General features: G+C 52.8%; 1 protein-coding gene across 3 annotated transcripts in view; it reads right to left on the bottom strand.

Annotated features, from left to right (window-relative positions):
* Positions 1–12,328: 12,328 nt before the first annotated feature.
* TTC12 (tetratricopeptide repeat domain 12) overlaps positions 12,329–24,359 on the bottom strand; it is a 40,424-nt gene continuing 28,393 nt past the window's right edge. For all 3 annotated transcript variants that reach the window (XM_048217448.2, XM_044386644.3, XM_048217446.2), the window contains exons 14-22: positions 21,806–21,898; positions 20,729–20,789; positions 19,800–19,937; positions 19,206–19,304; positions 18,665–18,733; positions 16,023–16,124; positions 14,618–14,717; positions 13,495–13,720; positions 12,329–12,476 (exon numbers count right to left, since the gene is read on the bottom strand). In XM_048217448.2, the coding sequence (XP_048073405.1) occupies positions 12,404–12,476; positions 13,495–13,720; positions 14,618–14,717; positions 16,023–16,124; positions 18,665–18,733; positions 19,206–19,304; positions 19,800–19,937; positions 20,729–20,789; positions 21,806–21,898 (961 nt within the window). In that variant the 3' untranslated portion in view covers positions 12,329–12,403. The remainder of the gene's footprint in view (positions 12,477–13,494; positions 13,721–14,617; positions 14,718–16,022; positions 16,125–18,664; positions 18,734–19,205; positions 19,305–19,799; positions 19,938–20,728; positions 20,790–21,805; positions 21,899–24,359) is intronic.

Below are 24,359 nucleotides of genomic sequence, written 5' to 3'. Positions count from 1 at the left end.
GTGTTTTTTTTGTGTTTAAATGTCTGTGGCAGGAGACGATCACCGGAAGAAGTGGACCAGTTCTAAGACCTGTGGACCAAGAAGAAGAGGCTGTAAAGAGACAAGGGAAGAACTGACCTGCTACACCCTGTAGTGCAGACCCTAGAGGGAAAATACGCCTCCAGGTGGCAAGCTTGTGAATGGTCAGGGCTATATTGTTAATCTGAGGAGAGCCAGCCTCCTGTCTCTGGGCCCTCCCAGGGCGGGCAGGAGCCAGGGGCCTGGGGGCTGGGAGGTCCCAAAGCACTGAGGCAGCTTTCTCAGCATGCACACCAGGAAACCGGACGCTCATTGGCTGTAGGAAAAGAAGAAGCCTTCTAAGACGGGACTGAGTTCATGCTCCTTGTTGTTTCTTTCTTCTATTTTCCTTACTGTTTAGTAAAGTTCTTCCTTTTATTTTATTTTTATGTATTTTTTTAGGAGTGAGGAACTCCCACACTACTTTGGGCACACTGAGAGGAACCAAGAAAAGTGTTTGTTCCCCATCTGCTTTAGGTGGTTGTGAAGAACACACTTTTTTTTTAATTGTTTGGTTTTTTGTTTTTAAATATTTTATTTAAAATCAATTTAATTAGTTTAATAGCGCATTATTAGTTTCAGGGATAGAGTTCAGTGATTCATCAGTTGCTTATAACACCCAGTGCTCATTACATCATGTGCCCTCCTTCATGCCCATCACCCAGTTACCCCATCCCCCCACTCACCTCCCCTTCAGCAACCCTCAGTTTGTTCCCTAGAGTTAAGAGTCTCTTATGATTTATCTCCCTCCCTGGTTTTGTCTTGTTTTATTTTCCCTTCACTTCCCCTATGTTCATCTGTTTTGTTTCTTAAATTCCACATGAGTGAAATCATGTGGTATTTGTCTTTTTCTGACTGACTTATTTCACTTAACATAATACCCTCTAGTTCCATCCATGTCGTTGCCAATGGCAAGATTTCATTCTTTTCGAAGCCTGAGTAATATTGCACTGTACGTATGTGTATATATATCTATATCTAATATATACCACATCTTTATCCATTCATCTGTCAATGGACATCTGGGCTCTTTGTCGATAGCGCTGCTGTAAACGTTGGGGTGCAGGTGCCCCTTCAGATCACTATGTTTGTATCCTTTGGATAAATACCTATTAGTGCAATTGCTGGGTCATAAGGTAGTTCTATTTTTAACTTTTTGAGGAACCTCCATACTGTTTTCCAGAGTGGCTACACCAGTTTGCATTCCCACCAATACTGTAAGAGGAAGAACACAATTTTTAAAAGTAAAAATAAACCCACCCCAACTCAAATAGGCTAGCAGAACATGAGCTCCTGGACAGGAATCATGGTCTGTCTCGTTCACTGTTGTCTCCTTAGCACTAGGCATGTAGTCAGGAGCTGGGGGGACAGATGGATGGATGGGTGGGTGGATGAATAATGGATGGGTGGGTGGGTGGGTGGAGGCATGGTTTGATGGGTGGGTGGAAGGATGGGTGGGTGGATGGATAGTGGATGGGTGGGTAGAGGGATGACGGATGGTTGGGTGGATGGACGGAAAGGTGAAACTCAGAGGACAGAGGCTGACTTGTGGCAGTTCCTCCCACCTCTCTTTGGGGGCTTCTCTAGTCCCAGTGAGTTCCTCCGTCCCTTACCATTTCCACATCTGCCCACAGCGCACGGCCAGGCTGCTGAGAGCTGCAGGCAGTTAAACTTCCGGAGTTAAGTGTCGTGACTGCCCCAGGACTCCTTTCCCACGGCAGGAACCCCTCAGAGAGCCCATCACTGCTGCCTTCCTCCCCTCAGATTCTTCACGATCATTTATGACACTTTGTGCAGTTTCTTAAATAAACACAGTGTTTTTCTAGCAAAAGGCTTTTCCGATGAAAGGGAAGTTGATGGTGAGGCTTGAGGGACCAAAGCAATCATCAGACTTGGAATTTACTGAGTCTTCACTTTGCACCCACTCCATCCACAGTGATCAGACCGCATCATCTCATTTAATCAATCCTGAGCTAAGTACTATTATTATTCCCATTTTTACAGGCTTAGGGGAGCTAAGTAACTTGCCTATGGTCATGAGGTTGATAACAAGATGCCCCAGGACTTGAATCTGGCTTGCCCCTGGCCAAAGCAAATGCTCTTAACACTGTTAAGGTGGCCTTAAGAGCTTTGATAAAATCAAACACGGACCCTCAGACTTGAAGCTCATCCAGGTTCGGTGTTGGGGTCCTGGGCCCTGAGGCCAGGTTTGAGCAATGGGGACCCCCTGCAGTGGAAATCAGCAGTGGGTGTTCTGTGACACTCCTGTCCTCCATCTACCCCTCAGGCCAGCGTGAGGTGGGTGGGCTGGCACTGAAGACAGAGCTTTGACTAATATCATACTGTCAGGACTTTGCCTGAGGCTAAAAGATATCTTTGGAAGCTGTGCCGGTAGAAACTCCATTTTAACTCAATCAATTTCCGCTTCTGGAGAAACTTATGGGTTATTTAGTCAGAGGAAATGAATCTTTGTCTCTGCTTTTTTTGGCTGTAAAGAAAACAGTGTGTCCCTAGGACTGTTGAAAGACTTTTCCACCAGTAAGAGCAGAATACATACAAGCTGGTAAATTTGCATCTGAGTATGGAAACGTGGCATGTAGGCTGTCACAGATGGGGTCTCAGGCCGAGAAAGGGGAGCCCTTTGGCTTACACCCAGCCCTGAGCTATCCTCTCTCTCCTGGAAGAGTTACCCAGGGATGTCCCAGAAGAGAAGGAGTGATGGGTGGTCCTGGGAGCACTCAGTCAGGAGCAATTTGGAGGGGAGGAGGCCTCCTTTCCAGGCATCCAGTGGTGGTGGCATGGAGCACCAGGGCTGGCTTTTCATAGAAACAAAGACTGGTTTAGACAACAGCCTATGGGTATTTCCAGATGGTGACGCTGAATGATGACGATGTGGGAGCAGGTGGCCAAAGGAGGTTGAGTCTTTTATGCCTTGTAACACAAGGGTAAAAGACCCCCAACTACTTGGTCTCGTGAGGGAGAACGTGGTCTGGAAGGAGAAGCTAGATAAGAGACTAATGGAGGACAGCCCAGACAAGGGAAGGAGGGAATCAGAGCATATTGTCCTGCCCCAGCCTTCAGTGTCGTCTCAGTGTCCATCATTTCTCCCCATCTCCTCTCCCTGCTCAACCCATGGCCGACCCCGCCATGTCCTCCTTCCAACTCAGGAAGCAGACAGCTCGGACAGCACCTCTTCCAGGGAGGATTCTCTGCCCCCTGTGGCCCTCGCTGGACTAAAAGCCCTAGCTCTGTATTGCAAACATCACACTAGCCCCAATGGTACGTGATTGTGTGTGGCCAAACCCTTTCTCTTGAGCAGGCCCCTCTTGAGAGAAGAAACTGCGTGTGTCTGTCTTCTGTGTGTGCCCAGCACTTATCCCAGCGCCTGGCACCTAGTGGGCACTTTACAACGGGAGCTGCTGTTCACTGTAGTATTTTAGCCCAAACCATTACCACCAGTTGGGGGCGGCATGGAGAGTTTAAAACCAGACTTCACCCCAAGCTGGCCCTCGTGCAAGTCCCCTAATGCCTTCCCCTGCTAAATGTTAGCATTCAAACAAGTATTTATTGAGCACCTGTCACCTGCTGGCACTTTTCTAGGTACTTGGTCACACTAGGGCTCAGAACTAACAAAAACCATGGAGTTCACATTTTGGCGGGAAGAGAGGTGGAGTGCAAGCAGTAAACAGTGTGTCCTTATAAGCAAATAACAGAGCATGTTAGAATGATACGTGTCTATATTAAATTGTGGAAAGAAAGGAGCTAGGAGAACTCGGGCAGGACCACGCAACATTTAAACTGATATTTTCAGAGTAAGTAGAACTTAGCCAGGATAAAGGGGACCAGGGGACAGTCAAGGGCTCCTTCCGTAACAGTGACAACACAAACTGGCTGATACAAAAGGGGGAATTACTATCTCACGTAACCGGGAAGTCAATGATAGCCTTGGACACAGCAGGACCTGGGAGGCTCAAACAATGATGTCGACTTTTGGTTCTGCTTTCCTCTATTAACTCCATTCTCTGAGAAGCCCACATCAGGGAGGATACACTCACCAGCTCAGCTCCAAACTTACCTCCTACTCCAGGGAGCAACATGAGCAAACGAAGAGTTCCTTTCTTCCCTTTGCCCAGGTCTCGGCTGAGCTCTGATTGGCACTCCTCAGGTCACATGACCATCTCTAAACCAATTAGTATGATGAAAGGGCTATACAGTGCTGTGATTGGCTGCTCCTGGATTCTATGTTCTCTGGAACCAGGGTTAGAATCAGCTCCACCTGAACCCTGTGGTTAAGCATGGTGGAGGAGTAGTTCCCCAGGAAAAATTGAGAAATCATTACCACAACAGACGGAATGGGTACCGGGTCAGCAAATACCAATTGTCCAGTCTACAAAGTGATGGCAAGTCAGAGGCTGGGGCCCGGAAAGGTCAGCTGATGAATCCAAGGTCATCAACCTGGCTAGGGCAGAGCTGGAAGGCCAGCTCTTGGTCCGTGCTGGTTTCAGAATGCCTTCAGAAAGAAGCCAATGGGGGTCACCTGTCCTAGCCTCTTACTGCTGACCAAGTGGCATTTCCCAGCCACCCCTGCAGATAGTGATTTTCTTTTCTCAATGACTATGGTTACAGCAGCACATAGTCCAGCTATTTAGAAAGTCCTTATTTCAAAAATGCTATTTCTACTTCAATTCCTGACCTGAATTTCATGATTCTACTAGTTCTGGGAAGCTGGGGAAAAAAAAAAAAAAAGCACCTATTCCTTTATTGCTTCTTTAATTATCCACAGCCTCAGCTGTGTGGCCGGAGCAGGACCCCAGACTGATGGCACTTTAAGGGAGGAGTGTGTCCCCAGCAAACATCCAGGGGAAATATGAGAACAGGTCTAGCTGTAGTGGTCAGATGTTATTCACTGGTGTTCAGGGAGCAGGGCCAGGGTGGGGGGAGGGGGTCAGCCCCTTCTGCTGATCGGCTCAACAGGGAACACCACATTTCTCCTGACGTATTTGCAAACTGTCCTTGGGAGAAAAAGCCACAGCTGAGTCAGGTAGAAAGAGACCTAGAAATACAGACCATGTAGGAGAGGTCTGCTTCAGCAGACATGCTCCCTCCCTTTATAAACTGCTCTAGTACTGATCGCAGACCAACAGAAGTCTGGAGACTTCTAAATGCTTCCCTTTGCTTGAAGGACACCAGGCACTTCCCCCCCCATACCTCGACTTTAGAGTGATAATCCCTGTAATCCAAGGGCTGGGGTTTGGAGAACCTCTGCCCTCAGCGGACGTTTCTCTAATTCCTGATGTCAGGTGCATTGATCAGGGGCCAAGACCATATTGGCGCCAAGAGGAGCTTTCTGCTGTGTCTGATTTTTTTTTCACCCTGATGACGCCCTGCTATAATTATAATAGAAATGAAGGGATTTATCTAGCTCACCCACAGGCGTTTATACCGTCTAGCACAATGCTTGGCATGTAGTAGGCGCTTGATAAATATTTACTGAATGAATGAGGAGCTTTTCAGGATCAAGATACCACTTAAATGACCTTGGCTGAGGAGCCGCTTAATGGAAGGACAGCTCTGGGCTCCCCACCGTCTGAGGGTGGACAGCAGTCTCTGGAAATGCAGGCACCGTCCCGGAGAAGGTGCTCTGGCCTGAGCCCGCCGCCGTCCCACGCCTCCGGTGCTGCGTGGCGCCAGATCAGCTGCGGAGGTAATCCTTTGCAGGGGGGAGACTTAAGCTGTTATCTAACTGCCCGCTGATGGATTAGCGGGGCTTTCGGATAAAACCTTAAAGGGGTTAGGGTTTCGCTTTCCCCTTCATGCTCAGGGAGCAAGTGAGGACTGGCCACCTCCCTGTGCTGCAGCTTGGGCCAGAAAGTTAACGAGAGGAGAGGCAGGGCTGGGCAGAGGGCAGTGAGGTTCAAGGCAAAGGCTGGATTCGGGGCCTGGCTCAGTTATGATTTCCTTGGGAAATTCTGGACAAGACATGGAGTTTCTGAGTTTCTCTTTCCTTGGCCTCGAATGGGACATAATGGCTGCCTGATGGGGCGTCATTGGCATGAAGTGAGAGCAGAGGCATGGAAGCCCTTTTGAGGGAGTTAGAAGTACTTCCCTTTGGGGGACATGCGCAGGGACAGACCAAACGCCAGGACTGTCTGGGCTGGACCTTGAATGAGGCCTTTGGTCTAGATTTGCTCAGAGAAAGTGTAGAGGGGACCGTCGTGTTCCACATCCTAGGGCTGCTCTGAAGGACAACTGTGGTCATGGCCATGTTCTTCTCTGAGGAGCAGGAGACCCAGGCGCTTGGCACCTCGACAAGGGAATGCCATGACCGAAGGGAAGTCACGGTCGCTGTGGTGACTCACCCACGTGCTCCTGGGGACAGGGCCAAGGACAAACTCAAGAGCGTGCCCTCCTTAGAGTGAGGTCTGTAAACACCTTCTGTCTACACCTAATTCTCTTTTGCTTGTCCACAAAACTTCTCACAGCAATCTTCCAGGTCTTCCAGCTAGAGGTTGAATTCTAGTGGGAGAGGCAAAAACATGAAGAGACAGAAACAATTTCACAGGAATGAAATATTCAAAAGTGCAGCACAGCCACGCAAGACTGAGAGAAAGGCGGGCAGCGTGGGCTGCGTGCACCCAGTAGGATGGTTGTGTGCCTGGAGGGGCCCCGTGCAACCTGGGGCCAGCCGCTTGGTCCCTAAGCGTTGTTGTCAGTAAAAAGAGAATCATACGAGCACTCACCTGATTCGGCAGGACCTGGAACCCAGTGAGTACTTAACAAAAAGCACCTGCCATTTTTATGATGTTGGGGCTTCGAGGGTGGGTAGGATTTGAAGAGAGGGAAGGAGAAGGTGTTTGAAGTGAGCAGGGGGCGGAAGCAGGAGGATGGAAATGAGCAGAATGTATGCAGACAAATGCGGGGGAGCTGGCCCATGGGAAGGAGTCCGCGGTGGGGGGCCACCATCCAACAGGCCTGCCTCAGGCTTTGTGAGGTGCTGAGCCCCCCTGTGAGCCACAGAATTGGCTAGCGGAGGTGGGGCCAGAATATGACGCTGAAACCAGGCCGGCTGTAAGGCTCAGCAAGACCACACCGCGTGGGCCGCGTGTGATTTTATCAATATTACTTATAGGAGGTAATCATAGATATGCTTATTGTAAATTATACCTACAACCTGTGAATCATAGGTCTTCCTTATACGCAGTGTAAGAAGTGCATATAAATCTTACGTAGCTCAAGTAAAATAATAGGAGTGCTTTATCAGCAGAACGTCAGAAAGGAAAAAAGCGCTATGTTCTTACCATCCCCACGCCCCTGTGCACACCCCCACCCCCCCCCCCCACACGAGCACGCACGCCAGCAGGGGAGTTTGCCCTTGATCCTGTGGGCAGTTGTGTGAAGGTAGCTGAGAGGGGATACATCACTACCGAAGTGGTGTTTAAGAGGATTATTTGGGCTGCAGTGTGCAGGGGGCTTAGAAGACAGGGCGGGGACAAGGGAATCTGCAAGCAGGCTATTCCAGCGTGCCGGTCTTTTTCTGACCCCCTTGCCCCAGAAACTGAGGACGCAGGGCAGAGTTCCCATCGAATGCCTGCCTCCACAAGCCTCCCCTCCATTCCCACCGGCCATCCTCACTGGCCTCCACTGCTACAGGCCAGTCCATACCCGGGTAACACTTCTCTATCCTCTGCCTTGGGCAGAGTCACGTGCCAATCCCTCTGACCCTGATAAGAATCCTCATGTTTAAGGACTCTGAAAAAGAGCATGAATGGGTGACCAGGCAGGGGCGCCCGTGGAAGCAGCCCACTCAGCACGTGACCGCAGCGGTGGCTACCGTTTCCTGCAGGCTTGCTGTGTGCCCAGCCCAATGCTGAGAGCCTTCCAGAAATCATCTCGTTCAAGCCTGACCTCAAACCCACCCCCACCTTCCACGACAAAGTGATGGCGGGGCTCGGCAACACACTGAGGGTGTGAAGTTAGAACGGGTGGAGCTGGCCCTGAGCCCAGGCTCCCAGACCCACAACCCGCATTCCGGGTACCGTGCCTCCGGCTTCCCACTGCCTCCTGCGAGCCCCGCCCTTCTCTGCACCCTTGGCTCAGAGGTTCTCACGCAGCGAGGACAACTCGGCCTTTTGGAGTCCTGGTTTCCTTATTTGTATTTACAAATACAAATGGGGTGTGGGCTAGATGCTTTCGAGCTGTGAATTGTATTTAGCTAGTGAAATCAGATGGATTCCAATAAAGCAGTTGCTGGACTCGATGGTCCTGGAGTTATTTTCAGCTTGAACATTCTAGAAACCTTTGTCCTCATCACCCATTTCAGTATTTCTCACTGTCTTGCGTGCCTCTGATCTGGCCTAAGTTCCCACTGCATGTGAACTAGCCCATTTTTACGCGGAGACTCATTTCTGTGTGGCGGAGAAGCAGACTGCGGTGCGAGTGTGCGTGGGGGCGGACCTGTGGCTCCGGGGGAGTGAGGGACCTCGGCGAGCAGATGGGGCGGCTGAAGATTAAAAGCGAGAATGGGAAGTTGGGGACGCCATGTGACAGGGCAGCAATGCTCAGGCTGAGCTGAACCGGCACGTCTGGCAGGCAGCCGCGCCCACACGGAGCAGCGCCTCTCAGCCCACAGCGACCGGCGCTAGGCCTGGAACTGGGCGGACCCGAGGCTGCGGTGGCCAGGAGCACATAGCTAGTCGCTGCAGTCGCTGCCGGCACCCGAGGGCCCCTCTCCACCCCTGCCGGAGAAATTCCATTCCAGCCCCAGGACACAAGCAGAGAACCCATTCTTCACTTGGCTGTTTTGAATTTGAGATCAAAGTAGATGTCTCGTTAAAAAAAAAAAAAAAGTCATCAAGCCGGCTTCAGACACAGAAGCCCAGCGCTTCACGGGTGCAAGGCAGCAGCAGGAACCCCGGGAGCTGGCTGTCACGGGTGGTGGTCAGCTGTTACCCACGCTCCCTTTCCAGGGCACTCAGGGAGGGAGGCCTGCGGCCCCGGCCAGTATCTTGATGAATGAACAAGTCCTTGGAATCAATAGGTTTTCCTGATTGTAAACTGAGGACAAACAGCCAGTGACAGGGAGCATCTATGTGGCAAGGGGGCTTGGAGGCCCTTCCTGAGTCAGGGCCCCCAGCCCACTGCATGCCGGGCCCTGCTCGTGTAAATGCAACCTAGCCCCGGCCTCTTGCAGGCTCTGGTCACACGTTCCTGGCAGTCAGCACTGTCACACCGCCGAGAGCCCTGCTCAGAACCCCACCTGGCACAGGCCATCAGACCTGGATGCCTCGGAGGTCGTAGAAGGCAAGTCCACAGCTGGGTCTCGGGGGACCCTCATGTGTGCCACCAGGCGCAGGAGAGAGGGAAAGGCAATCATAACAGCCAGATAACTGCTCGCCTTCATCGGGGTGGGGGTACCTAGGAGATGAGCAGATTCTGGTGAGGGTGGGAGGAGGCAGATAGTTCGTGGTAATTTCCAGCCTAGAAATAATAGTCGCCACGAAGTAAGCGCCTTCTGTTTTCCAGTCACTGATGCCAAGCACTTCATGTAGGTTTTATTTGAATCCAAAATTTTGCAAGTGTTGCGCCCATTTTTATAGAGAGGAAACTGAGGCTCAGAGAAACTAGAAGACTTTCCTCCAAGCCATGCCCCCGAGTGGAGGGACGTTTACATGTGAAGGAGTTAAGACCATGGTTGGAGTGAAATTCTGACTCCCCTACTTAGCAGCTCTGTGATCCTGGGAAAGAAGTACTTACTGTCTTCCTGTCTTAGTTTCTGCACCCACCACGGGGTCTTTGTGAGGCTGCGGTGGGGCAGGGTCTTGAGGCACTGGAGGCCTGGCAAAGGGCAGATGCTCAGGCCATGGGCATCATTCATTCTCTCTCTGCGGCCCTGCAGGTCACTGGCCTCTGAGGACCAAGAGCCTCTCTTACGGGGAAAGGAAGTGAACTGTAAATGTTTTCTTCACCTCCGATGACTCTCTCCTCTTACCAGGCCCTCTGAAGAGTCCCTATTTTGAAGGCATTTAGAAAATCGGATGAATGTCATCTGGCTCTCCAAGCCAGGAAGTTCTTGGCAACAGATCCTCAGGAAAGTGCTTACAAAGCCAGGTCCTGCCCCTTTCTCTTATTTCCTCCCAACACTGAGCCTCAGTCCTGCCTCGCTGACCTCTGACCTCTGGAACCATGGCCGGCACATTGGCCAGGACGGCTGTTTCCCATCTGTCACCTGACACCTCTAGGGCGGTGGCAGGGTGCTCCGTAAGTTCCATATTGGTCCTATTCTCCTTAGGATAGACAACCCCAACTCCTTGGCCCGTGGAACCAGCAGACGGCTTTCCCAGAATAAGCCGTGGCCCAGAGAGTGGGAAGGAAGGTGCTAACGGCTCCTGGTACAAGATGAACCCCTTCTCCAACACCGAATTCGTTTTTTCCATGCCTCCTGGGAGCCCTGTGTGACAGCGTGCATCAGCGGTGACAAGACTGGGCAGGTGGGCTCGCGCTGGAGATGAACGCGGTGTGTAAAACATCTGTCTCCCACCCGACAGGAGGGAGCTCGGTAGCTGCAGCCGGACCCTTGTCTAAAGCGGGCAAGATGACTGCTCTCAGCAGGCACTCTGAAGCAGAAATAATAATATAATTTGACATTCCCTACTCTTTGGGGAAGAGATTACACGTATAATAGCCATTTTCAAAAGCCAGGGAGGAGTGAGGCCAGAGTGGCGGGAGGAGGGGCGCGAACTTTGCGTCGGAGGAGCCGAGCCTGCTGGTTCTGTACAGGCAGCCTTTCATTTTTGAAGCTCCTCCGAATTCTCTCTGCAAACAGCACATTTTGCTGTCTCTCATTTTCTTCTCTGTGCTCTGTTTAGCATCAAGCCAGCTCCCTTTGCCATTCAGTAGCCTCTCGAAGTGTGTCTGTTGGCCTCCTGGGTCTGAGCGGGCAGGTCCTGACCCCTCTGCTGCAGCCTGTCCCTTGGCGGCCACCCCGGGACCGTGCCAGGGCACCACCACAAAGGACTCCAGTGAGCTCGCCCCAGCCCCGCACGGGGCACGAGGGATCAGGGCTACTGATTTCCTTCCAGCTCCTCCAAGTGCCGATTATTAATCTTAGCTTCAGAAGCAGGGTTCTTAATTCACACCGAGGGCTACCGCACTTGTGAAGAGCCATTTCTTTGTGCGTACGGAATAAAAACTCTGGGGAGGGGAGAATTTCCTTTCCTACATGGGTCCAGAGAATGTCCAGCTCTGATTCCTTAAGGGACATGGGCTTTACCCTTGCTTGGGCCCCTCAAATTTCACCCAACTGATGCCAAAGTCAACCCCTTCGACTTCAAGATGGAGCCTGTAATCCTTTGTGCAGCACTTTATAATTCCTGGAGCGCCGTGAGCTCTGAAAGATCATCGAGGCTTCACAGCAATATAGGGGACTGGCCAGCAGGTATTCTAGCTTTTCCAGAAGCGGCAATCAAAGCTCAGAGAGGTTAAGTGACCTGCTGCCCACCCTAAAATGGTCACATGACTGTGATGAGCCCTGGGAGAAGAAGAGAAGTCACCTGTCGGACTTGCCATTTAGGGACTTGGGGTCCAGAGGTGGCAGCGGCAAGGGAGCAGTAGGTTTGGGGCGGGGGAGAAAGCACAGGGTGGGTTTGGGGAATAAATATGTCGACATTTATGTGAGGTCAGGGTGGAGACAGTGCCCCTGCTTTGGCACTTCAAGCAGAAAACCATCTAACACGTGGAACAGGTGTTTACAAATCCCTCGATGGGCTGGACGAAGGCACCAGGCGGGGCTTCCGGGGACGATTCCCTGGATCTTTGAGAACTCCCTGACAGGGGAGCCACCACCTACCACTCAACCCACTGAATCCAAGAGCACATGGCACAGCGGCAGGCCAGGCCTGAGAAGCTGCCACCAACACCACCGCCACCACCACCGCTGCCACTGTCCCTGGCCCGGAACTTGGACACTGAGATCCCGCTGTGGAAAAACTTGATGTTTCTAGCATGTTGCCAGCAGAAAATAGCCACAGGGGCAGGAAGGGCGTTCAGCTGGCAGAATCTAGTTCCTGTCTAGAACCATTGCTTACAAGGGAATCTGGGAAACATGGCTTCTTGTTTGCTGGCATCCAGCCCCTGCAGGGCAGGAAGGGAAGCAGAAGGAAGCGTGGTGGACGCCGAGTGGTTTCTAACACCGTGGCCAGGCTGATGCCTACTCTCCCACTACTGGTGAACACCAGAAAGCAAGCATGTGAAAACAATAGTCATCTCTGGAGTGGACATTTGAAAAGTCTTTATTAGCACAGGGCCCACAGCCCCGTGCTCGTGAAAATACGCGCAGACGCCACGTGCCTTAATCCACGATGTGCTTCATCGTGGAGCTGAGAATCTCTAGTCCGTGCAGCTCCTGCAGCTGAGCAGCAAATCTGCCGTGACCAGAAACCGAGGTTGAGCACATCAGTGCCGTGGCGCCCAGAGCCACCCCCTCTCAGGGAGAAGCTGGCTGGCAAGGCGGAAGGGGAGCAGCTGCTGCCCGGGGAGCCCTAGTGATCGAAGCTGGGAGGGTGCTCGGGAAGGTCCACAAAACACGGTAAATGCTGTCTGTGAGTGGCTGATCCGCTGGGACCTTGCTCTCAGGGACTCCCCAGTAGGCTGCCACTCGGAGCTCATCCTAGCTAATGTGCCTTGCTTTCTGGAGAAGAAAGATTTGATCCAGGCCTTCCATTTGGACAATCAGAATGTGACAGGGCCTCAGATGTCATCCAAGCCAACCCTCTCATTCTCCGGAGGAGGAATCAGAGGGTTAGTCTGTAAGAGAAGGAGCCAGGCAGGCCAGGGCTGCTGCCTGTCTGTGGAAGGCACCCCCTTCTACGCCAGGGCTCCATCCCTCAGACGCGGGGCGGGGGGCACCTTCTGGGAGCATGAATGACTAGGCGTTTCAGCACATCAGAACCCAGCCAGAGCAGAACAGAAGCTAGAAGAGAAGCGATGCACAGCTAAAGCCCAGATCTCTTGCCCAGCTTGCCAGGTGGTCTGGGACGCGCCATGCTGCCTCTCGCTTCAGTTTTCTCCAGCACAAGACTGTTACCCTCCCTGGACATTCTCCCATATGCTCAGGCCCCAGGGGAAAAAGTGAAGCAGGAGGGATGTGTGGGAAGAGGGCGAGAAGCTGGAGGAGCAGGAGGGAGTAGGATGGAGGGAAGACCGCGGCAGTGAGCGCATGGAACACACCCCTGCCAGAGGAGAATCTTCCGCTCTGACCGCAGCCCAGAGCTCCCCAGCCCCGCAGGGAAGCAGCTACTGGGCCCAACACCTGTCGGCACAGGAAGCTCCCCCTGCAGAATGGGGGACACAGAGGCCCGGCCACCGCACGGCACCTCGGCTGGCCCCGCGGCTTGCGGGATGTGACCGACACGGGCCACCCGGCCAGGAGCCGTCACGTACCTGGGCTCGGCCGTGCACAGCTTCGCCAGGGCAATCCCCGCGTTCAGCTGCACGGCCGTCTTCTGCGCGTCGCCGCCCGCGTGCCTCAGCAACACCTGCACGATGTCCGTCTTCAGAAGGGGAAGCGCGGCGTAGGGCACCTCCACGCAGTTCCCCAGGCACAGGGCGGCGTTGCCCACCACGATCTCATCCTCGGAGCTGAGCAGCTTCATCAGAATGCCGAACTCTGGGGGACAGAAGACAATAAGCATCTGTCCCCCCAGTCCCAAACGGGAGGCTAGCAATGGACGCGGCGGGCACAGGGAGTGTCCGTGGACACTAAGCGTCCCCAGAGCTAACGTGTCGTCCCTCAGCAAGTATTTGCTGAGCACCGTGAGCCTCCTCAGGCCTTGCTCTGTCTCCGACGTTTCTCAGGTGCCCAGAGCAGTGCCCAGGGTGGCACGGCTGTTGTGTGAATGAATGCGACGCGTCGGACAGGCCTGTCTTCCCTGAAGTCCCCGTTCTTACCCCCTACGCTCCCCCTGACAGCCCAAGTGGGAGGCCACTGGCCTGCTTCCTGTAGCTGCAGGGCAAGGAGCAGGATCCAGGGGAAGGGCCCACTCAGCCCACTTCCCACGCATTCCAGAGCCAGTGGGAAGGCGAGCACTGGCAGGCTGGCCCGCCGGGAAGCCCGGCTACGGACGCCTGCAGCCACTCAGTTACTAGACCGATGCTGGCTCTGACTCTGCTCTTCTCCAGCTCACTGAAGGTTGAAGGTGTCCGCCCACCACCCCTTTGAAGGGCGAGAACCGTGTTAGGCCAGTCTAAGCAGCATACTTCAGAAACGATTTCCGTCCACTTGGAGCGGGGGGCGGGGGGCTCCCCGCATCAACCCCGTCATCTCTGGTCCGCGTCACAGCGGAGTCTCCAGCATGGGCCTGCTATGCGTGCACAGCTGGAGGCTCGTTAAATGTTTCCAGAATGGGGGGAACGGTGATCTTACTCGGTAAACACCGAGGCAGTCTAGGGAGAGGTTCACAGCGCTATGTGAGTCTCTCCCCGCTCTTGTCCCAGGTCCCTTTGCGGCTTCCAGGATGGATGAACCCCTGGGATGTAGGCTCCACTTAAGGGAAAGAGCACTTACTTTTATCCAGTCTTATCACTTCTTCTCGCGCTTCGTGATAGCTATTCGTGCAGACAGCTAGCGTCTTTGTGGCATATCGTGATGCAGTCTGGCCCCCTGTCTGGGTTTCAGAAGGAAATCAGAAAAAGAAAGTCAATCCTAGGATTGTTCTGGGCCAGAAACCAGTGAGCAGCCGTGCCTGTGTTTGTGCGGTTTCCGGAACTTCTGGAACACTGCTCCCCTGAGAATGCCTGTGCTTCCTGGGGAGCAAGCCAGGTCCCTGTCGGGGTGGTGTCGTTCACATTCCCAATATCACAGCCCACAGCCCGCCAGGAATTCCGATGGGCTGCGGGCCTGTCACGCACACCTGGGTAGTTCCCCTAGAAGGCTTTATGAGTGAGTGGTGAGGACGGAAGGATGCTGCCGGCTGGCCGATCTACCAAAAAGAGAGGAAGAGCCCCTCTGACCCCGTGTCACGTCAGCACTGGAGAACGGGGAGTGACTTGCTAAGGCTTTCAGGCTGACAAGCCTGCATGGAGAACATCACAAATCTAGATCATTTTAAGAAGTGACAACTGTCAAGTCATAACCCTCAAAATCACCCAGAGCAGGGTCTTTAAGATGCACATGTGCACCTTCCATGCATAATGCACGTGTGTGTGCAAGCCACCAGCAGGCTCCAGCGGGTGTGCGAGAGCAGCTCAGAGTGGGTCATCATCGACGCACAGCCTCAAGCCCGACCCGCCGTCCCACCCCCTCGATGTTGCTGTGCCCAGCAGCGGCCCCCCGACGGAGCACGCTTCCTGGCCCTGCTCCGCCTGGGGCTCGATGAGAAGGTCTGCCATGGGGTCGCGACGCTAACATGGTGGGTGAAGCTCGCCGGGCATGGGCAGCGTGAGCAGGGGCCGCAGACGGCAGCCCCGTTACCCACCTGGCCCTCTCAGTGAGCCTACTCAGCGGTTGCACTGACTGCTCAGACCCCAGGAGCATCCTTTTGTCCCACGGTAAGGCTGCACCCTCCGTAGCCCATAAAGGGAGCTACAGTCCGCACTCTCCAGGCAGCCGGGGAAAGCGTGGCGAGCAGGACGTGAGCAAAGTAAGGGGCCCGTGGGACCTTGTGGAAAGCCACTCCGACCGTTTCTTTCGGGGGAAGAGGCCGTACACTTTGAAGTGAGGCTTGCCTGGTAAGCAGTTTTTATGGATGCTCCTCATGAACGATTTACTTATTTGTTCAACGATCTTACGCTGACGTGCAGACTGCTGTCTGGGTGACAGGCGGGAGGAACCCTCAGTCAGGAAGTGTAACATCGGGCAGGGGTGCAATGGCGGCCCCCCAACTCAACACGGCCCTCCTTAATTCTGTCCCCCGGATGATCTATGACGCCCCCGGGAATTCAAGCGCGTGTGTCCGGGGAGCTCACTCTACCTTCAGGAACTTGATCATCTTCTTCACCACTCCGGCTCTCAGGGCCTCCTCCACGATCTTCCGGGAGGAAGAAAGGGTGCGGCTGAGGACGCCAGCAGCTCTCTGAGTGAGGTGGAAAGGAAAGATGATTAACTGTTCTGTTCAGAAACACTGATGACCTTGGGGGCGCCTGGGTAGCGCAGCGGTTAAGCATCTGCCTTCGGCTCAGGGCGTGATCCCGGCGTTCTGGGTTCGAGCCCCACATCAGGCTCCTCCACTAAGAGCCTGCTTCTTCCTCTCCCACTCCCCCTGCTTGTGTTCCCTCTATTCTCTCTCTGTCAAATAAATAAATAAAATCTTTAAAAAAAAAAAAAAAAAAAAAAAAAAAAAAAAAAAAAGAAACACTGATGACCTTGAAAAGTCAGTAAGTAGCCTGGGGAGGCAAAAACGATCATTAGTATGGTGAGCAAAACCCACACCTCGGTTTTAACAAATCTGGAGCAGCCCAGGACCATGCGGTAAGCAGCATTCTATAGCTGCGGGGCAGGTGACACCGAGGGCTGGAAACTCAGCCCCCCGCACACAGAGGCCCGGCTCACTTCAGCTCGACACAGAACTGACCAGTTCAGTGCTGGCAAAGAAAGTCCTGGACACCCCACAGCGCTCTGGTAGCAGCAGGCCCTCTACCAGGTGGTAGACTTCTTGCATTGACCCTCGGGTCTCGTAGCTTTTCCTTCATCTTGTCTGAATCTCTTTGTCTGTTCTGTCTGGGAGACCTCATTTAGGATTTTCTAGTTCCACTTTCCTTTTTTTTTTAATAGCTAGCTGTTTCTGTCTTATAGATAGAACACTATCTTGAATCTTTCCGAGGACACAAATGATACTTATTTTTTCTTGTTTCCTGTATCCTATTTCTTTCAAGTTGATTTTTCTGTTAATCTTGGTTTTTCTATTTCTCTGTGTGGCTTTCCTGAAATGTCCAGTGACCCTAGCTGCCCATTTCTGGGCCCATTTCTGGAAAAGCAGAACAAGTATGTTTGGGCGTGCTGTGTTCATGGGGATTTTGTCGACTGACAGGTGGAGAGGAGGCACTTCCAAATCCTAGAAAGCAAAACATTCTTCTCTGGTCTTTCAATTCCACAAGAGAAAGCAGGCTCAAATTTTCCAGCCGAGGGATAGCTGCCTGGTGGCCACACGTGGTCCCCCATCTCGTCCTCGTGCCCTGTGTTGCACCTGGGGCTCTGGGGTCTCCATCTCCTCCAGGGTCCTCCAGGGAAGACCTGTGTCCCTATAGCTGTAGGCTGCACGTTTCTTCAGCCCTGCCTCATGAATGATGACTTCTGCAGCTGTTCTCCATCTTCCAGGAATGGGTTAAAATGCTCAAAAAACCGACTGGTGACCTCTTGCCTGTTTGTCAATGTGTGTTTCTAACTTTTTTTTTTTTTTGTCCCCTAATGCTTTCAGTCTGATTTTAATGAGGTCTCCCTAGGAGGAAGGGATAAATGTGTGTATTATCACATTATCAGTTTTGTTTCCCTCAGCTGCTCCCTGCAGGTGCTAGAATGTTGCTAGGGTTGACACTGTGGATCTTTTTTTAGGCCCGAGACAGTGGGGAGAGCACCCCCCCGAAGGACGAGACCGCCCTGGTGAGGCTGTTGCTCCGCAAGCCGGTCAGCCCCGGACTGAGGCACAGGCCGGGTCCGGGGGAAGTCTGGCCGGGAGAGCACGGGAAGGGGGAGCTCGGAACGACCCTAGGCCTCGCTCTGGTCTAAACCATTCAGAGAAACCCAAGCACCTGAGAAGAGTGGTGCTCATCCCTTCCGGTGTCGTGGATCTTCTTTTGAGGGTCTGATGAAAGCCAGGATGCCTTTCCCATGAAAACGCACAATACACTCAAAGTTGTCTATACAATTTTAGGGGGTTCTGGGGAACCTGGAGACCTACCACACACTCCTGGAGTTCACATTAAAAACCTCTATCCCCTCATGTCTGAATGGACTTCAGGGAAGTTACAGGCACACTAGCCCCAAACAGGATTCATCCGATCTGCTCAGAACCTTTATTATGGTCCTGGACCCAGTCCCCAGTCTGTGCCCCTTGAAGGCTGGTTTCCCAGACCTGCTGGATGTGCCCTAGTTGTTTCTCTAAGCGCGAGGGCCCTGACCTAATAGACGGAAAAGTTGGGGTGATTACTTATGTGAGTAAAGAACTAGGATGGCAGCAAACAGTCTGGTGAATCTACTGATGTTCCCCCAGTGCTCTGCGAACCACAGGTCTTTCTCAGCTTTCTTATCCAAATGTCAGAAACAGAAACCAGAAGGCTATCCCAGCATATCTCTCCATGGGGGCTAAAACCATTACGCATAAATAACCTCCAAGGTCACAGGCTTCAAAATTCAGGCCTGGCAAAGACAAATACAGGCCAGAGAAAGAGAATGTAAATAAAATCTTGTGGCCTGTCCGATTTGTACCAGGATATCTTGGAACAGGATGAATCAGATAAATTATGTTGTGTAAGTTGTTAAGTTGCAAACTACAGAAAAAGGGATTCTTAACTTGGGTCCGTGGACTCTGGGGGTCCACAAATGGGCACTGGGTGGGGGCGTCACCAAATCTCCAGGAACAAAGGAAGCTGTTTCCAGATTTCCCTGGGAGACACTTACTGTCAGGATCCCTCCATCCTGGCTGTTCAGTAGAAACATGCATCTCCTGCTCACCTCCAGGGCCCAAACCTGCCACGACAGCGAGCGAGGAGGACGTCTGAATGGCCTGTTAATCTGAATCCTCCACGGAGCTTCTTCCGAGCACACAGCCTGACCTCTCGCTCTGCAGCAGGGCCATGCTCTGGCCATATTTCCCCTCCCAACCCCTTCTTTGGTCACTCTTACTTTCTCCCACGGCTGTCTCCCGAATTACAGGGCGATACCGTGAGACCAGAGACAACCTTCTGCTGGACTTTGCAAATGCAGAAGCTAGCACCATGCTCAATACATCTCGGACACTCAGTCCATTTTCTGGAGGAACATCTGACTGACTCATCTACCTCTGGGAGGAACAAAGTGAGAGCATCTGTCCAGCATTCCCCATTCCCGCCACCAGGGTTTGAGTCCTGTGCTATTCTCTTTGTGAAAATGAAAGCAGTTCTGGCAATGGCACAGGCTTGGGGTGCTCTAGGGCTCCCAGCAGGAGGAAAGAACGCGGCACCTCACAGACGATGGGGGACTGAAGACACAAATTCATCACGAGTCCCAGGAGTGTGTACAAGACCTCTCTGAACAGGTCCACATCCTCCTCACACCGGGCCTTTGAAAACAAAGCAAAGTAATCAATGACCTCTCTGCCCTGCAGCTTTTCATGGCCATCTCATCCCCTTGGCCATGGCCCCAGCATTACTTACACTCCCTGAATTGTCAGTGTCGGGAACCTAGGGGATGTTGGAGGATCAGAAACCGGTTCCATGGGCTGGCGTCAGTGCAGGAGACTTGCAAGGAGTCTCGCTGCCTGTGCCATGGGACTCTGGCTCGGCCTGGCCCTGGGGGTAGACTGGAGCGTGAGCTGCTGATGTGGGTAGTTAAGCCAGCTCCACCAGAAAATCCTTCAAACCTCTCCAGGGGGGCTGAGGCTTGACCTGGAGGGCTCTGTAAGGCTGGCCACCCATAAAATCTACAGTTAGAGGAGGGATAAGCCATTGGCTGCAGTACTCGCCAACAGGATTTTTGGAAAGCCAGATAATCAAAGAGAGGCCAATACTCCCAAAGCCGGAGCAAAGACTAATTCTGACGAGAAAAGTTATGATACCATGAGGCTCAAACAGGCCTCCCGGAACTCTTCACAGGCAGACATCTGTCTTCGGACGCCGGCCTTAGCACTGAGGTTCCCCATGAGGGCAATGCACCGGCAGAGAGCTGAGGCGTTGGTTACCACGGGATCTCTCTTCTAAAAGCGAGTCAAGAGAAAGAAAGTCTGCAGAGAGCAGGCAAACGATGCCGGCGCAGTCTCTAGGGGTGCTCCTCACTCACAGAAATGTCTGGGAACCGGAGAGCGTAATGCCACCCAGGGCCGTCAATGGACTCACGCTGGCACCGGGACGGAGGCACGCAGAGTGCAGACACCCAAAAGCACCTTAGCCTGGAATAGGGGGCCTGGGATTTCGTCCTGGGGATGCCACCAAGCAGCTGGGAGAACTTGGGCAAATCTTGTCCCTTCTCAGAGCTCCCATTTCCACATGTGTGGAATATGGGGGTGTGGCTATGTTCTCAGGTCCCCTGGGACTTCTATGGCTCCCTCGGGACAGGTCCCCGTCACAGCACGCTCTCCTAGAAGAACCCCACCCTGCAATGTCCTGCTTCATTGGCTCAAATTACCACTTGTCCTCCTGGTGGGGATGACTGCCATTGAGGGGACAGGGCTGCCCTGCGGTCCTATGACTGGTCTTAGGGTCAGAAGGGGACAGATGCGGACTGACCCTCCCTCTCCCCCTTTACCTAAGACACACAGTCCACATCCACCTCTGTCTCCCCCATACTGGCCCCATCCATACGCCATCCCCACCTGTCCCAGCTGCAGTTGTTTTAATAACTGAGAATTGTGTAAATTCCAGCTGTGAGTAAATGATTAATCAACCTGAGGGACGATAGGAGCCCTGGAGTGTAAACTGTGTTTAAATGGCTCTGCTCATGAGCCTGAGAATGCCTGTCACGGGTGATAAAAGTGAGGGGCTTGCTCACCAGAACACCTGTGAGTGCCAGGAGCACACCTGGAAGGCTGGCCTGGAACCAGACTTGGAATCTGTTGAGAAAACACCCCTGTGATTTAGCTCTGCGTGCACAAACTGTAACATAAACACAGCGTCTGGGACAATGGAGCCGACTGTCAGAAACTCTGCCCGTGTGGTTTGCAGCGTGCATGGATGATTTATTCTGAGTCCCCCCCCTCAAATGTCACTGGGTATGTAACGTGGCTTTAATTTTTCTAAGTCTGGAGAATTTCCCTTGATGTTAAATAATAGATCTCAGATGGCAGCTTTCTCAATGCAGAAGTTGCTGGAAGTCCTAGATTTCTGCCAAGCTGACTTAACACCACCCCTGCCCTCCCCTCGTTCTGAGCCTGTGTGCCCTGCAAACAGGAAACACAGTGCAAGCGTGTTTCTGGAACACAGTCGTGGGGAAGGCCCAGATGCACACGCGTCTGTACATGTGAGAGTGGCTCTTACCTGTTCCCAGATCATGCCAATGGCCTATGAGCACAAACAGCTCTGTCTCATTATATGACCATTTCTAAGCAAGACACCCTAAAGTTTGGGAGGAAATTTAAAAAACAGACCAGAGAGGCACTTAAAAAAAACCTTAAGAATTATGAAAATCTGCGATGTTTGCTGTCTTCCCCAGCAGCTGAGTGGAGATAAGGGGGGGGGTTACCCACAATGCCACTCGTAACCCCAGGGTAGGCTACCTTCTACTGTGTCTTCTCTCATATTCGTTCAACACACACTTGCTGGGCAGTTCCTATGAGGCACTGATGAAGGAAATGAAGCTTCTCCACTACAGAGCAGGCTTGTTTACTGTGAGAGGTACTGTTTTAAGTATGTTGCTGCTTCCAAACTCATCGAGGACTGGGTCCCCCTGCACGCAGACAGATTGGAGTGGCCAACTCCAGCCCCCTGCTTGGAAGGCATCAGCCCTCCTACTCAGTGAATCTTGTGATGCTCCATTGGCCAAGCCTCCCTGCATACTGCACATTTTTAAAGATCAGACAGTTTAACAAAGGTTGAAGAAGAAATGTCAATTTCTGGAAATAAAAATTACCTTTCTTCCAGAGCCAAGTCTGTGAGCAGTCCCATAGCTGAGTTGGCCTCCTTATCTGAGAAATCGAGAAATGACACCAGGGCTTCCAACAATCTGCAAAAATCCACAACAACCTCAGAGTGGGCTGTCCTCCAGCTGAGAGCACCCCAACAAGGAGACCGGGCAAAGAGACCAGGAAGGAGTCTGCGTCCGGCTCAAAGAAGCTGAAAGGGCGGCCTCGCTATGTCCTCCTAGGAAGCCCAGATCCCTGCCCACCCCAAAGACAGAGACAATCTCCTACAGGAATGGCTCTGCCACTTGCTGTTAATTCCGAGAGGGTTGAACAGTTTTGGCCAAAGTTCATTGACTATCAGATGTCAGCTGGGGCGGAATCTCCTGTGCCTCTGCCGTGTGACTCTGGCTCAGCCAAGTCCCATCACGTAAGTGACATCCAAGTGGCACGCTTACTAATCTGCTGATGACTAAAGTGGGAGGGAGGGCCCCCTAATGAGCTGGGGGATGGAATAAGGATTCAACAAGATTTTGACAGGCTGCTGAATATGTCAGACGACATTTAATAGGGTTAAATTCAAAGTCCTCCACTTAGAGCTGGAAATGCTATAGAAGCAATAAAACTGGGAGACCTGGTTTATGCCTGGTTCATACAAAAGATTTAAGGGCTTTCAGCCAGTTGCAAACGTAGTATGAGCAAACAGTCTGGTGCAGCTGCCCAAGAAAGCCAGCGCAGGCGTCAGCTGCCCAAACAGACTGCCTGGCACCACTGGGGGCCATTTGTCCGGCCAACCTGTCCTAAGCACCTACAGGGTGCTGAGTGCTGTACTTAGGACAGCGGCGCAGTCCTGGGCTCCTGGTCGCCTACAGTGACCCGCGTGTGTTAGGTGGTGTGTTGGAAGTGGGTGGATGTGAAGTGGGCTCGACACCTAGCTGGCGCCAGGTGCGGGAGGACAGAGATGAAGAAGGCTTCAAAGAGCAGATGACCCTTCAGCTGTCACTTGAAAGTACAGGGTTCACTTCTGTTGGTTCAAGCAACAGTGCTTACGGAGCACTAAGTGCCCGGCGATGGGGTCGGTTCTGGGGCCACAGCGATGGAACAGGACAATGTCTCAGCCCCAAGGAGCTTGCAGCCAGTGTCGGGCACCATAGGGACCGGAGCGGAGCATCTCCAGCAGAGCACCCAGCACTCACAAAGCCTCAGGGCACACGTGCGGATGGCTAGCAGCTCCGTTCAGCCACTGCTTAGGGCGTGAGGAGAGGACAGTGAGCAGTAAGGGGAGGGTGCTGGACCTTCTAGGGTCTGCTGGAAACTTGTACTTTACCCCGTGGGCCTAGGTTCTCCTAAGTGTGGGGGTGTATGTCGGAAGTCCCCAGGCAATTCCCAGGCACCGGGTTTCTCAGTGTTGAGCAAATGCTAGAGGCAGTGGGGTCATTTTGGAGCTTTAAGTAGGAAAATACCAGGACGGATATGCGTCATGGCAGGTGCCTTCGGTGGAACGGTGGAGGCTGCCCTGGAGCGGGAGGCACAGGAGGTGGGAATCCAACTGCGGAAGAACTGGACTGGGCCAGATAATAAAGATGGAGGGATTCGCTGGGGCAGGGGCAGAGGGAGGCACTCCGTTGGGGAGAGGCCCTCGCGAAGGCCTTGAAGGGGTGGTCACAGATGCCCGAGGAGAGCCAGAAGGAAGGGAGTCCAGATGCTGAGGAGGGAGAAGCGACAATATGCCATCTTCCTACAGACGCGGGGCCCCCTGCAGGAGCCCCCCGGATTCTACCCGGACTGGGTAGATGAGATGCCGCCTATGAAGACGGGAAGTTTAGGTGGAGGATCTGGCTTGGAGAACCTCTTGAGATTTAAGTTAGTGATGCCTGTGACGTGGAGATGGACGTGTCCGGCGGCAGAGGGAGTGGCACTCAGAGAAGGACTTGCACATGACAGTTAAGGCCATGGATGAGAAGAGGGCCAGGATCACTGACTTGGAAGGACGACTGCATAAGGGGGGCTTGTGAAGGAATCAAGAAGGAAGTACGGGGGTAGGAGGAGGACCAGGAAGGGCAGTGTCCTGACAGCCACGCTGTGGGGTTTCATGGAGAATGGTAGTGATCCACAGGACCAATGCCATTGGGCAGTTCACCACAGAGGCAGGGACGGGACCATCAGATTGGGGTTTTAGGAATGGACTCCAGTCACCCACATCTGTGCTACTGGATTTATTTGGCAGCTTGTTCTAGGAGGGGTCTGGAAGTCACATCATCTGAAGAACGCTCAAGGAAACCAGGATGCTTAACCTGAAAAAGATCAGTGTTTTCAGATGTCACAGGCACCGGGAAGCGGGAGATTTGATGCCTTCAGTAGACTGAACCAAGGCCCACGTAGGGAGCATGGAACGGGGCAGGCAGTTTGTGTCTGATGCAAGCACACAACTTTGTATCAGTCAGAACTTTCCTGGAACAGGATGAACTGCCCTGGGAGGTGAGATCTCACCCCTTCATCGGCAAGGAAAAGACCCCCAGTCTATTAGCTGTTACAGCACCCATCCTAATCAAAAGGAGAAAGATA

Source organism: Ursus arctos, unplaced genomic scaffold (assembly GCF_023065955.2).
Source record: "Ursus arctos isolate Adak ecotype North America unplaced genomic scaffold, UrsArc2.0 scaffold_22, whole genome shotgun sequence".
Classification (NCBI taxonomy): Eukaryota; Metazoa; Chordata; class Mammalia; order Carnivora; family Ursidae; genus Ursus; species Ursus arctos.
Note: the sequence above shows the minus strand (reverse complement) of the source record. Positions and strands in the feature narration are given on the sequence as shown.